Here is a 13946-nt window from a genome sequence, read left to right as displayed (position 1 = left end):
CATGTAGGCAATGCATAGCAAAAAGGTCTAGACGTACCAGACAGAGAGAGAGGGTGGGTGGGTGGGTGCGGAGAGCAGGCTGGTTGTCGCACTGGTTTAGGAGTAGTGAGAGGGGAGGGTGACAGACTCAAGGCTGAGGGGACAGGGGTGATTGGGCTGGCTGACTGACTGGAGCCTTGGTTGGAAAGAGAGGATTTTTAATCAGCGCCCCCCCCCCCCCCCACAAACACTGAACACAGCCCAAACGACCAGGCCCTTAAATAACAGATAGCCCTGCCAGCTCCCATCGCCGCCCCCGTCCCCCACGCCGCTGCAGGTCTTAATCCACCTTGTCTTCCCGTCCCCTAATGAAGCTAATGGAGGGAATAAGTGACACATTTATTTATATGGGATCCTCCCCTAAGCCCCCCACCTCCCTCCACCCGCTCGCTGTCACTTTCTGCACTTTATCAGGTGATGATCGGCGGTGATGGCGTTTTTAGCGAGAGGCATCATCACGCTCCAGACATGTCCCCCCGGCTGGTGTTTGTTTTTATAGAAGGGAAGCTAGCTATAGTAGCAGATGCAGGCTAATATATGCCATGTCCTTTTTTTCGTCTGTTGATGCTTTCGCAGACATTGGCATCACTCTGTCTGTGGGCTTGTGTACCACGGACAAGTTAATCACACAAGCCTTGTTTAGCCTTGCGTCGTGTTGCCTGTGTGTGTGTGTGTGTGTGTGTGTGTGTGTGTGTGTGTGTGTGTGTGTGTGTGTGTGTGTGTATATGTGCGTGTGTGAGTGCGTGCTCATGTGTCATCGTCTGTGTTTCTGTGTCTGTCTGCTTGGGCTCTCAACGTGTTTCCTGCGTGCGTGCATCATTCCTCCCAGCAGCCTGCCCTGCCATGTTCCCCTCTCTCTCCTGCACTGTCCTCATTGACTCATCCGTTTAATGGTATCTTCCACGGTTCACCAGGAACCACAGGGGCCCTGTTGTGCCACTATGCAGAGGGCAGGCCGGTCCCCGTGGGGCCCCGGGCTCTGCTTGTGTGGGGCTGGTTCTCATTGATCGGTCACTTTGTTTGCTGCCGATCAATACATTTGGGCAGAAGCAGCGTCAGGCCCGATTAAATTGCTTCTAAATGCTAAAGGCAGGATCTTTGCATGAGCTGCTGCTCTCTCTCTCTCTCTCCCTCTCTCTCTCTCTCTCTCTCCCTCTCTCTCTCTCTCTCTCTCTCTCTCTCTCTCTTTCTCTCTCTCTCTCTCTCTCTCCCTCTCTCTCTCTCTCTCTGTGTACTGTACATGAGCTCACAGAATCCAATCGAATCACCGTCTCATGATCCCTGTCAAATGTCACGCTCATGCCTCATGGGCATTTTGTGTCGTTCTGTACAGTACAATCTCCTTTTATGCTGGGAGCCAGAATACTGTACAGTCGTCTAGACAGCCATGCCATGCCGTCGGTGCGGTCGCTGAAGGAGGACGGGTCAGAACATCTATTTCACTACCGTTATCTGTAGAGGTTGAATGTTATACAAGGAAATCTAATCATGTGGATCTGGGAATCCATGTGGGACCGGGGGGGGGGGGGGGGGTTCTTGGTGGATCTTGGACTCAGGGACGTGCAGAAAATATTACAGAGGCTGTGCACAGTGGTCAGTGAACAAAAAAGACCATAGATTGTTTTTCACAATGAAAACACAAACATTGTGCAAACACAAACATTGAAGACAAAAGTGTGTAATGAAGACAAAAGTGAGGACGCAAAATGCGGAAAAGCAGAATGAGAAGATGTATGATGATGTATGACGATAAGAACGCCCCTCACTTCACACAGGTGTGATCTTTTTCCATATAGACTTGGCTGCCACATCAATTTCTGAAAGCTCAGACACTGGAGGTGCTATAGCGCTCCTCCAAAAATATGGCAAAAAAAGCTGTGACGCGATGAGAGCTTGTACATCATCTATTCTCGGGGCGTGACCGCCACACTCTTTAGCTATTGAAGAAGATGCGGCATATGTCATCGAGTTCTACACAGGGTACAAATTCTGTAAACGCAAAATGCTGTGTTGAGTGCATGTGTGTAGTTCGGAAAAAGGCAATTATCCTGAATGCTGCCTTCGGATATGGCATGGAAAGGAAAGGGGGGCATTTGCATGGTCTGGAGAGGGCTGTTTTTTGATGCCCCCCTTTGATGTCTATGTGTGAACTTGGACTTCATGTGGCCACCCTGTTGTGTCAATAATATGTCATGAACAGTCATCTACTGTATGACATATCTATGATGTCATGAACAGTCATCTATGACATATCTATGATGTCATGAACAGTCATCTATGACATATCTATGATGTATCACTCCATATTTGAGAGGCCCCCATTGATTGACTTTTTATATAAAATGAAGGATAGGGTTTTGGGGTTGGGTCCGCATCACACAATGAAAATGGCAACAGGCCCACAAGGCCACAACGCATCGTAGCGCAAGTTTTACGGTAAAGGGCTAGGAATAGATGGTGTGTGTACTGTGCGTGCGTGCGTGCGTGTGTGCGTGAGTGCGTGCGTGAGTGCGTGCGGAGGGCCTAGGTTGCTACAGCTGTTCCCCCTCGTTGCTCCCCAGTGCCTCCCTTTCTGGTCTCAAGGTGTTTATGTTTCAATCAAAAGAGCCACAGGGCCGTGACCAGCACCGCTCCAACACACCCATGTGCTCTGGTGGCTTAATGAATCAGACATAAAAATATAAACACACACACACACACACATACACACACACACACACACACGCACATACACACGCGTGCATGCAGGCATGGTTATTACTAGATAGATAGATGGATTAGGTGGATGGATGGATGGATGGATTGTAGATGGATGGATTGTAGATGGATGGATAGATGGATGGATGGATAGATGGATAGATGGATAGATTTGTCACAACACATAGACACAATACATTGACACAATACTGCAACATCTCTTGCAGAGAGGACAATAGAACCGGCTATTCGTCCAGAACTGGGCAGAACAAAAAACAAAAAAAAATCACATGCTATGGTTGCCTTGCTTTCCCTTCCTGGGACGCAGGCAAAGGTTCTAGGTTCTCCTTCTCTGTCCTTTAAAAAACAATGGTGGGGTTTCTCACCAAATATTCCCCAAATCCCTCAGTGGCGTCTCATTGCCATATTCTTTTATCTGTGGGTCGGGGCTCGGGAGGAGGGTCCATGTGTGTTGTCTATAGGAAGCTGACACCATATCCCAACCTCCCTCCCGTGGAGGAAAGAGAACACTATGCCTCTCTCTATGCCGCTTTGTTTCCATGGCGATGTTGATGAGCCGGGCGACCTTTTGTTCGCCGCCGACCGTGTTTTAGGCCTGCAAGTTTTAACAATTCATAATAAATTAAAAAGTGTTGAAATCAATCTGAGCTTAGGAGATTTAATAAATCTCCCCTCAGCGAGAAGGGGCGGGTGAGGCGTTTGGGGTGGGGGGGGGACAATGAGGCGGAAAAAGAGACTGCGTCAGGCGTAATGCTCATATTGGCTGACACTAGGGAAAAGCGGCTTTTAAAGTGTTTAGCTTTAATTTCATTCAGGAGTGACATAATTGATTTTAATGAGATGTTTATAGAGTGAAGTGGCAGTGTTGCTAAATCATTTGCTAGGGGATCCTGACGGGCTACTGAGCCTCTCCCCAGGAAGAGAGAGAGACACACACACACACGCACAAATGCACAAACTCGCACAAACACACACACACACACACGCACGCTCGCAGGCACGCTCTCTCTCTCTCTCTCGCTCTCTCTCTCTCTGGATGAAGGCAGTCTGAATACATTTGCGTGCACATTCTGATTAAAATGGCTTATTCTTGGTTTGTTGCCATAGGGTTAGGGGTTGATGGATGATGGTGAATATAGTATATTTTACCATACTTGCCCTCAAATACCTCATTGTTTTAGGTTTTCTCGGCTTTAGCATTTACACAGAGACACCGAAGTGATTGAAAACGCTGTAGTGAGCGTGCCAGGTGGCGGTGAAATGCGCTGCCAGATAGACCTCGGTCACGCACGAGTAGAGCCACTTCCGTCCTACGGTTTGCATCGATGCAATAGCATACGCAGCGTGAGCCGACATGATAGCACGTGTTTTCCCGTTTCCCCCGTATTGCATGTTTGCACGGAGTCTCCTTCGAAACATCTCATATTCTACTTTGCCGTCTTCTCCCGCGCACCCCGCCTCACCGTCGCAGCCCTATACATATCCGGCCAACATGTGCCCTTCGCACTGTATGGGCGGTGCGGCTGACTGACAGGGTGTCACATTGCTTTCTACGAGGTCCCCGCGGGACGGTTGCATGTGGTTTCTGCATGGCAGCCAGACTGATGCAGCGTGAACATTACACAGCAGCTCCATCTTGCCCTCAGCGCCCAGGCTGAAAGACATGGGGTTGCCACTGTGCAGCTGGCAATCACACCAGCTCTTCCTTCCTCTCCCTCCCAACGCCCCCCTCAACACCACGTGCGGCCGTGCAACCCCCAGCTGCGCAAAAACACTCCTCGACCTCCTCCAGGTGACACCCTGCCCCGCAATAAATTCAAACATCGTCCGCGGATTATCAACACCTTTATCCCCGCGCAGATTATTAATACCTCGCGCTTGGTTGCGTGCGCGTGCACATCGCGAATATACACATGCTCTTAATTGGAGGCATGCGTATATTCATTGACAGTGATTGACTCTGAAGCGTGCTATCATAATGAATGATGTTGCGAGACGTGTTTGTACGGTACATACGCGCAGACGCACACGTGTGCCAGATTGTCATCGGAGTGTTCTTCTTCTGCGGCCCATTACCCAGTGGTGGAAAGTACTGTATAAGTACATTTACTTAAGTACTTATATCTTTTTTTACTTTACTGGATTATTTCCAATTTTAAGTAGCCTGTATACTTTTACTTCTACTATACATCTCATCTTTTACTCAACTACAATTATTTATACATTTCGGCCATTTCAAAATAGACGATCCACAAGCTCACAGTGTGTCGCGATGCGCTTGTAGATCGGCTATTTTCAAAAGATTATTATACCAAAATTATTTTAAAAAAAAGTGGGACCTTCTGCAAATGAGTACTTTCTACTTTGGGTTTTTTAAGACTTATTTCCAGACTAACGGAGTACTCCTATATTGCGGTTTTGATCATTTTGAAGAAAAGAATTTGAGTACTTTTCCCACCACTGGTGTACTGCAGATGCTTCATCTTGAGTGTCATCTTCAGCGGCCCATTACCGTCCGACCTGCCATCTCCAGCCCAGCCCTCAGACGCCCAATCAGGGCCCAAACGGGGGAAATGACAGGTTTGCGAGTGATTTATTCTACAGGACAGCGTTTTCCGACACGCCCTTAGGCATGATTTCCATACGACAAATGTGGAGAGCTGTTGTGATTGCTTTTCAATCAAGCGAGACAAACACTAATTAGATTTTTTTCTCTTTTTTTACCGGGTGTGGAATTAGAGCTTTCTTTCGTGGAGCGTGGATGACTGGCACTTCCCTGATAGCTCATGTGATAGCCGTCTCTCGCTCCTCGTGTGAGGGCCCACTGTTTAACCGCCAATTCTTTATTACAGACAGACAGACAGACAGACAGACAGACAGTGCACACGTTTGAGCTTTGAGACTGTTATCAGAGCTTATCAACCCTCTTTTTTTTGCCATTTGTCTAATTCCCTGTGATCAACAGTGGTGGAACTTTACTTGAGTGTTTATACTTATGTTCCACTACCTCTCAGAAATACCATTTGACTTTTTACTGCACAACTATTTATTTCAAAACTTTACTTACAAGTTACTTACTGGTAGATTAATTTGTATTTTGTTTTACCAAACAGCCAATTAAAACCCATTTTCCGACCAAAATGGGTCCAAATCACTCAAATAGATACTGGAGGGGCTGTGGAGCACATATTGGGAATCATAGTCATATATTCTTGACATGCCCCAAATTGACACCATTCTGGAGGGAGAAGCATTAAAATACGTTTTCGGTCCAAACATTCCAGAGGATCCCATAGTAATGTTGTTGGGAATGATACCGGAAGGTCTGGAGGGTAGAGACAAAATATATTTATGTGCTGCTTACAGCGGCCATCAATTGCATTACAATTAAATGGCTAAAACCTGCCCCACCAACAGTATGTGGGTGGAAAAAATATGGGACATTTACCAGATGGAACAAATTACATATTCAACCAAACATATTTAATAAAAGATTGAGTCCTGTACTGCCTTTACTGAGTTAGTAGGTATCGGAATCTTGAGTAACAATTCACCAAATACACCTCCTGGTTGCGTTCATATGCTTGCCTCTGCAGTCATGTCTGTATTCAGTATTGTTCACTTCCATTGTTGTTGACACTCTGTTGTTTTTGTCTCTCTGAATAATTGTGGTATTTGATTTCCTTGTTTTATTGTGAATAATTGTAAATGTATGTGAAGTTGTTTGTATGTATAATACATATACATGCATCATACATCAAACTTTTGTTAGGGCAACGTCTTGGTCATAGACTTCCCTCAGGCATCTAAAGGCCTGAGGAAAATCCATGCCTTGAATAAAATATAAGTATTCTCTATTGAGCAAGTGAAGAGTCAAGACACTGTGCAGGTTCTTCTATTTTATCTCAACGTGTGTCTGCTGTCCTACCAACGCACATGTCCCTGAGCCATTTTCTGGCTGTGCGAAAGACTTTGGTTTTACTAAAGTTAAGTCATAGTATACTTTCCCATCACTGCGGTGTGATCACTCCTACATCGCTGCTGTAAATTAGGGGCTCATTCCGCTCGTCAGATTTTACGTGGCATGGACATAAATTACCTGGTGTTTCTCTCCCTCCTCCCTTTGTCTGCCTAGCTGTTACTCTGATAGATATGGATAAATCATCAAAACTGCCTTCTAAACCAACACCTTTGCTAGAAAAGAGAAGCTAGATCACCCTCAAAGTGCATGCCTCGCCTGGCATGGCCTGGTTTCCCAGGCTATGCATGCCGAGCACTGGAGATATTACACTGCATTGGAATTGATCTTATGCCAAAAAAGTGCCCCTTTGAACGCACATCTACCACACCTTTTAAGCAGAACCACTCCGGGGACAAGGACAATATTAGGCTACTGGCTGAGCAAATCTGCTAAGACGGATGTATACTGAGTTGCGTACCATTGTTGTAAGTTGAAAACAGGCAATCTTGTGGCTAATGGCTTGTGGGCTGTTGTTGTTGTGTTATACATGTAGTAACACAATCCCAGCAGGAAACCTGATCCGGGGTGAGCCCCCCCAAAATGATCCAACCTGGATTTAAACTCAGGTGTGTCGGCAAACAAACATCTCTGAGTCAAGATGAATCCTACTGGCCACGGGCGATGTTAGGCCTCTACGTGGTCATTACAGAAATGTGATGTGTATTAAGCCATATAAGGCCATTCTGGAATTTTGTCATTGCAGAATGGTATTCCCTTAACTGCATTTAGGAAACAAAAATTGCGATCGTTGCTGTGTAGATACAACTTTACCTACACTGTAGTACAGAAATAGATCTGAAGAAAGGGATAATAGAAACAGATGGATGAGACATCATCCAATAAAAGAGAGTAATTCACATGGAGTTTGGAATGTGCAACAAACATTTTACCTTTTCTCATTTGTGTACTCTGTGACCAGCACCTCACCAATATACCTGGTGTGCATTTACTTTTAAATTTTAGATTTGATTTAATTTGAGCCAGAACATGATGTTCTTCACTTGCAGTATGATGTTTTGATGAGCCTAGTTATTTGTGCTATGGCTCAGCAACAAACACAGTTCCCACATTAAAGACCCTGCTCTTTGATGGTGAATAATGCTAAACAGCACCGCCATTGATTTAAAAGATAAGAGCACAGATTCATAACACTTTCTATATGGAACCAATCAAAAGGCATATCATGCCCAAACCATGAATAGTTTAGTTTAGTTTATTAGTTCGTTTTTTTTCCCATACAAAAAAAACATTCTTAGTTCATCACAGTTTGTTTTTCTTATTCGTAAAAAAAAGAAGCCTAGGCTTATTATGTCTACCCTTTTGTCATTTAACTTAAAATAATAAAAAAAGATATATATGTATACCCCTTTTACAGGTTTGTAATGTATACCTCTTGTACTGTCTTATTTCTACTGAACAATGTAATATTCAAGTAAAAGAATAAAATAAAATAGAATACAGCAGGCATAAGCAAAACGATTGCTCATTCCTAACTTGAGATAAGATTGGAGGTCCGAGATATACACAGCCCTTTAATTAGATTGTCTTGATTGATTTGGCTTCTGTAACAGCGCAATACGATTCTCCCTCTGGCATTTGGGGATAAGATGGGACACACACATTTAGTTTTCTAATCTCTAAATGAGTCCCCTGGGATTCTATAGTTTTGACCATGCATCCATCATCAGGCTCCCAGAGTCTGTGGCTCTAGTTCAAATCCCTCCTGAAAACTCACTTTTATAAAGCTGCCTTTATTCCCCAAATGTTTTAACCTATTGTGTCCTGGTGCATTTTCTGTGTCATCTTTTTCTTTGTCTTTGTTTATGCGTGCTGACGTCTTGTTGTTGTCTTGTCGTTTGGCAGACGGACGCCGCGCTCATGTACGATGCCGTACACGTGGTGGCCGTGGCTGTGCAGCAGTCTCAGCAGATCACCGTCAGCTCGCTGCAGTGCAACCGACACAAGCCCTGGCGCTTTGGGAACCGCTTCATGGCCCTCATCAAGGAGGTAAGACTCAGGCCTTCATCATTACACCTCACTAGAAGCAGAAACCTGTGGACTGTAGCGGTTGAATGAATGGAAGGGTTTCATTCGTTTCAATTGAGATGGGCCTCCATCGGCCCAGGCTCTGTGATGCAAAACAAGCGCTCCCTAAAACCCTGTCTCCGACGCTCACCGAGAGGCCCCCTCTATCTCGCCCCGTCTCTCTCGCTCACTCGGTTCCTTGCCTCTCTCCCATGCTGTTAAGTTACAACTTAAACCTATTTCCTGTTAATAACCTTGGTAATAATGTGCAGCATTGGGAGGCAAAGGGGAGACACTTTATTGTGAAAGGGCAACAGGATGCAGGAGTGGTGTTGTTGCTTCGTAATTGTCGAGACAGAGACTCAAGAGTGATGCCTGCACGCAGATTTAAACTGTCAAAACTATTTATATCAATAGTTAAAATATGCCACAGACAATTTCAAACGATAGGGAGATGCACAAGGAAGACGTTAATGTTAATGGTGGACGGACCGTGGACACATAGCACACTAACGTTATGTTACCACTTAAACTGAAAGCTCTGAGGAAACTGTACAAATGATCAATTCATCAATCATCACAACAGCCTGTGAGTACTTAGCCTCGTTTGCCTGAACTGTACAGCTGAGCAACGTTATAATGCATACAGCATTGTCATGCTCATCAACATTATTCACATCCAGCCAACTTAGTAGGCTACTTCCTCAGCTCAAAGCTTGTATCAACAGAATAATTATTTCATAGACAAAACAAACACCAGCAGCATGCTGCTGCTTCTCCTGTTCTCCAAAACATACAATATCTCCTCTCCCACCCACCGACGTCATGCATTTATCTTCAGCCGTTCCTGCTTTATGAGACATTTCCACTAAGCTTACTGTTCCTATTGTAATATAGAATGTGTAAAGGCACAAACATCAACAATTCCTGAGAGGCACAATCAATGTGTTTTGGTGTGTTCGGACTTGCAGCCTGCCAGTTATGCCGTCATTTCAAGACAAAGTAAAGTAATAGTTTAACTGTACAAATATGTGAAGACATTGAGTGTGGGATAATAAGCCTATATAGAACCTTGGCAGAGTACCTATGAATAGTCTGTGCAACCATCAAGGTAAGTGGAGTGCTGGTAAGCTCGGCCGTAGCAAACAGACACCACGTCAACCCCATTTTGATTCTGGTAGTGGGATTCACGATTCTCCGCTATCTGTCTGTCCGTGTCTGTCTCCATCTCTGTCGTCAAATCAATCTACTGATCAATCTTTCAATCTTCTCTCAGCCTGTTTTCACTGGACATCCAATTCATGTTATGCACTGGCCACTGGTTGTCAAAGTGGGATCCAGGGACCCTCAGGTCCCTCAGGCTTCCTTGGAGGTCTAAAATGACCCCAAGACTATAACAATGGTTTTCAACCTCTTTCATAATCAAGGTCCATTACTATCACCCTTTGACGTGGTAGGCTACCATAGGAGAGACAACCGCGGTTGATCAAAATGACAAAATCATTGTACACATTCCCTAATTGTGTAGACTTCTTGTAAAATCAGTAATGCAGATGTTTAACAATACAAAATGTTAAAGTTTAAGAACCCCTCCACAAACCCTAACCCTAAAAAAAAGAAATCGTATCAAATGAGGGGCCGTGGCCTATAGTGACTTGCCAGAGAAATGTCATATATATTTATTTATTTAAAATTTTTGGAACCCCATTCAACACTGTAAACGGGTGTTAATCTAACCACGCGTCAAACAATTGACGGCAGCGCCGGCGCGTCTCAGGAACAGAACATACATGTGAGCAGCAGACAAAAGGAAGGAGTCACTGGAGCGTGGCTGTAAGGTGCTGTATCGGGACGACGAACATCTCCGTGCCTGGAGCATCTTCATCAGAGTCGACACGCCAAGGGGTTCTCGCTGCAGTAACATTGGGTTTCTGTCACTCAATCACATACTGCAGCTATGGGACCCCCTGGAACTCCCTCAAGGACCCCACGTTGAGAACCAGTGATCTAAACAATCAACATTTCATTTCTGTCTCTCCATCTCTCTCCGCTCTCTCTCTCTCTCTCTCTCTCTCTCTCTCTCCCTCTCTCTCTCTCTCTCTCTCTCCCTCTCCTTTTCTCTGTCTCCCTGGCTCTGTTTGTTTGTCTCTGCCTCTATCACCCCCCCCTCAGTGTCTGTTTCTGCCTGTCTGTTTCTATCTCTATCCATGCCTCTCTCTCTCTCTCTCTCTCTCTCTCTCTCTCTCTCTCTCTCTCTCTCTCTCTCTCTCTCTCTCTCCATCTGTCTCACTTGCACACATTTCCCTTCAACGTTACACACACACACACACACACACACACACACACAAACACACACACACGGGAGACCAGATGGATGGCGAATGTAAATAAAATACTATGAAGCGAGGCAGTCAAGGACACAGGGAATATACAGAAAGAGGAACTATGTGTCTGCGTATTTATTTATATGGAAATCATTTCTCTAGTACACACATAACGCTCCTCTGGGAGCAGCCATTTTGAACCAAGCCTCCCTCTGTTTGAGTATTAATCATTCACGGAGAATGGGTCTTAAGTTATCTTAATTTCCGGTAATTATTCCTCAGTGTGCTAGATTCGTTGAGAAACTGGGACGGCTAATCTGAAGCGCGCTGTCAGTTAAAATGGGCAGGAATTGGCCGTCCTATATTTAGGGCCCCGCTAAAGCCCTCCCTGTTAGCTGTGCGAGATCACAAGAACGCCGCTAAATCTCATTCTGTCAGCTTTGTGTGGGGGTGGGGTGGGAGGACAGAGTGCTGGTGGCAACAGAGGAACGAGGCGCTGTAAAGATGTGGACATATTTATATAAGATTCACAATAGCTTGCCAGTACATATAATCTCATATCTCATGCCTTTAGCGCTCTCTCTCTCTCTCTCTCTCTCTCTCTCTCTCTCTCTCTCTCTCTCTCTCTCTCTCACACATACCCTGACACATAGCTGCTGTCGGGCAGAAATTCCATATTGTATCTCATATAGTTCAACTTTTTATGTTTGTAAATTATGAGAATTAACGGCTTCATCATGCAACAGCATCACGGTAAATGTGTAATATATCGGGAAAATAGCAGCCTTGCCGCATCCCGAAGCATTGTGAGCTGAGGTAGATTTTTCAAATTGAAGGTGGTTCGGTCTGGCTTGGGACTAAATAACAACGACTATGTGTTCGTTTTTCCGCCCCTTTCCTCAAAAGTAAGATACTGTATGCTCTCTCTCTCTTTCTCTCTCTCTCTCTCTCTCTCTCTCTCTCCCTCTCCCTCTCCACTCTCTCATGTGGTTATAACTTATAGCACACTGTGAGTCTGTGACCTGAAGTCCTTTTTAAGTGCACAGAGTCACACCGGGGGCAGAAGCCGAGTGACGAGTCGCCCAGACTTACAGTATACTGTACATCTGTGGTTTTCAACCAGTGGTCCCAACCAAATGGACCATTGTGTAGATCTTTAACTCTTGAGAGTGTAACATGAAACCAAATGGTCCCATGGGTCCATTTATTGTTAAACATATACTGCATTACTTAATTTACAAGAAATCTCTCCTAATGGTACCAACATCAATAGCCTACGCCCTACAGCATGGAATTATGGACAAAATCTTATCCAACGACAATATATTCTTTAGTTTTGTGTTTTGAGAAGCTAAATCTCATCAAATGTGGTCTGTGGCTCAATTCCCACATAAATAATGGGCCTTGCTCAACATCACTGATTTTTTTTTGTTTATTACATTTCCTACATTGTGTTTTTTGTTTCCTATACATTTTGTAAAACATTAAAAAAAAAATATTAAAATTAAAAAGGTTTTGATTCAAAACAAATGGAATGATTTTTTTTCCACTCATTTCAAGAAGGTAAACGAAATAAAAACAAAGATATTCCATAAATTAGAAAATAAATGTTTAAGAAGTAGTGAAAACAGCCGATCGATGAGCTCACAATGTGGCACGAAGTCAGTTTGGGTCCCATGCAGGTAAACATTGGATTTGTCTTTTGGGTTTGAAGTCAGTTTGGGTCCCATGCAGGTAAACATTGGATTTGTCTTTTGGGTTTGAAGTCAGTTTGGGTCCCATGCAGGTAAACATTGGATTTGTCTTTTGGGTTTGAAGTCAGTTTGGGTCCCATGCAGGTAAACATTGGATTTGTCTTTTGGGTTTGAAGTCAGTTTGGGTCCCATGCAGGTAAACATTGGATTTGTCTTTTGGGTTTGAAGTCAGTTTGGGTCCCATGCAGGTAAACATTGGATTTGTCTTTTGGGTTTGAAGTCAGTTTGGGTCCCATGCAGGTAAACATTGGATTTGTCTTTTGGGTTTGAAGTCAGTTTGGGTCCCATGCAGGTAAACATTGGATTTGTCTTTTGGGTTTGAAGTCAGTTTGGGTCCCATGCAGGTAAACATTGGATTTGTCTTTTGGGTTTGAAGTCAGTTTGGGTCCCATGCAGGTAAACATTGGATTTGTCTTTTGGGTTTGAAGTCAGTTTGGGTCCCATGCAGGTAAACATTGGATTTGTCTTTTGGGTTTGAAGTCAGTTTGGGTCCCATGCAGGTAAACATTGGATTTGTCTTTTGGGTTTGAAGTCAGTTTGGGTCCCATGCAGGTAAACATTGGATTTGTCTTTTGGGTTTGAAGTCAGTTTGGGTCCCATGCAGGTAAACATTGGATTTGTCTTTTGGGTTTGAAGTCAGTTTGGGTCCCATGCAGGTAAACATTGGATTTGTCTTTTGGGTTTGAAGTCAGTTTGGGTCCCATGCAGGTAAACATTGGATTTGTCTTTTGGGTTTGGGTCAGTTTGGGTCCCATGCAGGTAAACATTGGATTTGTCTTTTGGGTTTGGTCAGTCAGTTTGGGTCCCATGCAGGTGAACATTGGATTTGTCTTTTGGGTTTGGTCAGTCAGTTTGGGTCCCATGCAGGTGAACATTGGATTTGTCTTTTGGGTTTGGTCAGTCAGTTTGGGTCCCATGCAGGTGAACATTGGATTTGTCTTTTGGGTTTGGTCAGTCAGTTTGGGTCCCATGCAGGTGAACATTGGATTTGTCTTTTGGGTTTGGTCAGTCAGTTTGGGTCCCATGCAGGTAAACATTGGATTTGGGTTTTGGGTTTGGGTCCCA

The 13946-nt window shown here is 44.5% G+C and overlaps 1 protein-coding gene across 1 annotated transcript in view; it reads left to right on the top strand.

Annotated features, from left to right (window-relative positions):
- The window catches only part of grik2 (glutamate receptor, ionotropic, kainate 2), a 171162-nt gene that overhangs the window by 88738 nt on the left and 68478 nt on the right, over positions 1–13946 (top strand). Inside the window, exon 7 of the mRNA XM_080769215.1 lies at positions 8642–8785. Within this exon, the coding sequence (XP_080625341.1) occupies positions 8642–8785 (144 nt within the window). The remainder of the gene's footprint in view (positions 1–8641; positions 8786–13946) is intronic.

This window comes from Protomyctophum bolini (genome assembly GCF_963924005.1).
Source record: "Protomyctophum bolini genome assembly, chromosome: 7".
Lineage (NCBI taxonomy): Eukaryota > Metazoa > Chordata > Actinopteri > Myctophiformes > Myctophidae > Protomyctophum > Protomyctophum bolini.
The sequence above is the reverse complement of the archived record's forward strand: the minus strand, read 5'-3'. Positions and strand labels throughout refer to the sequence as shown.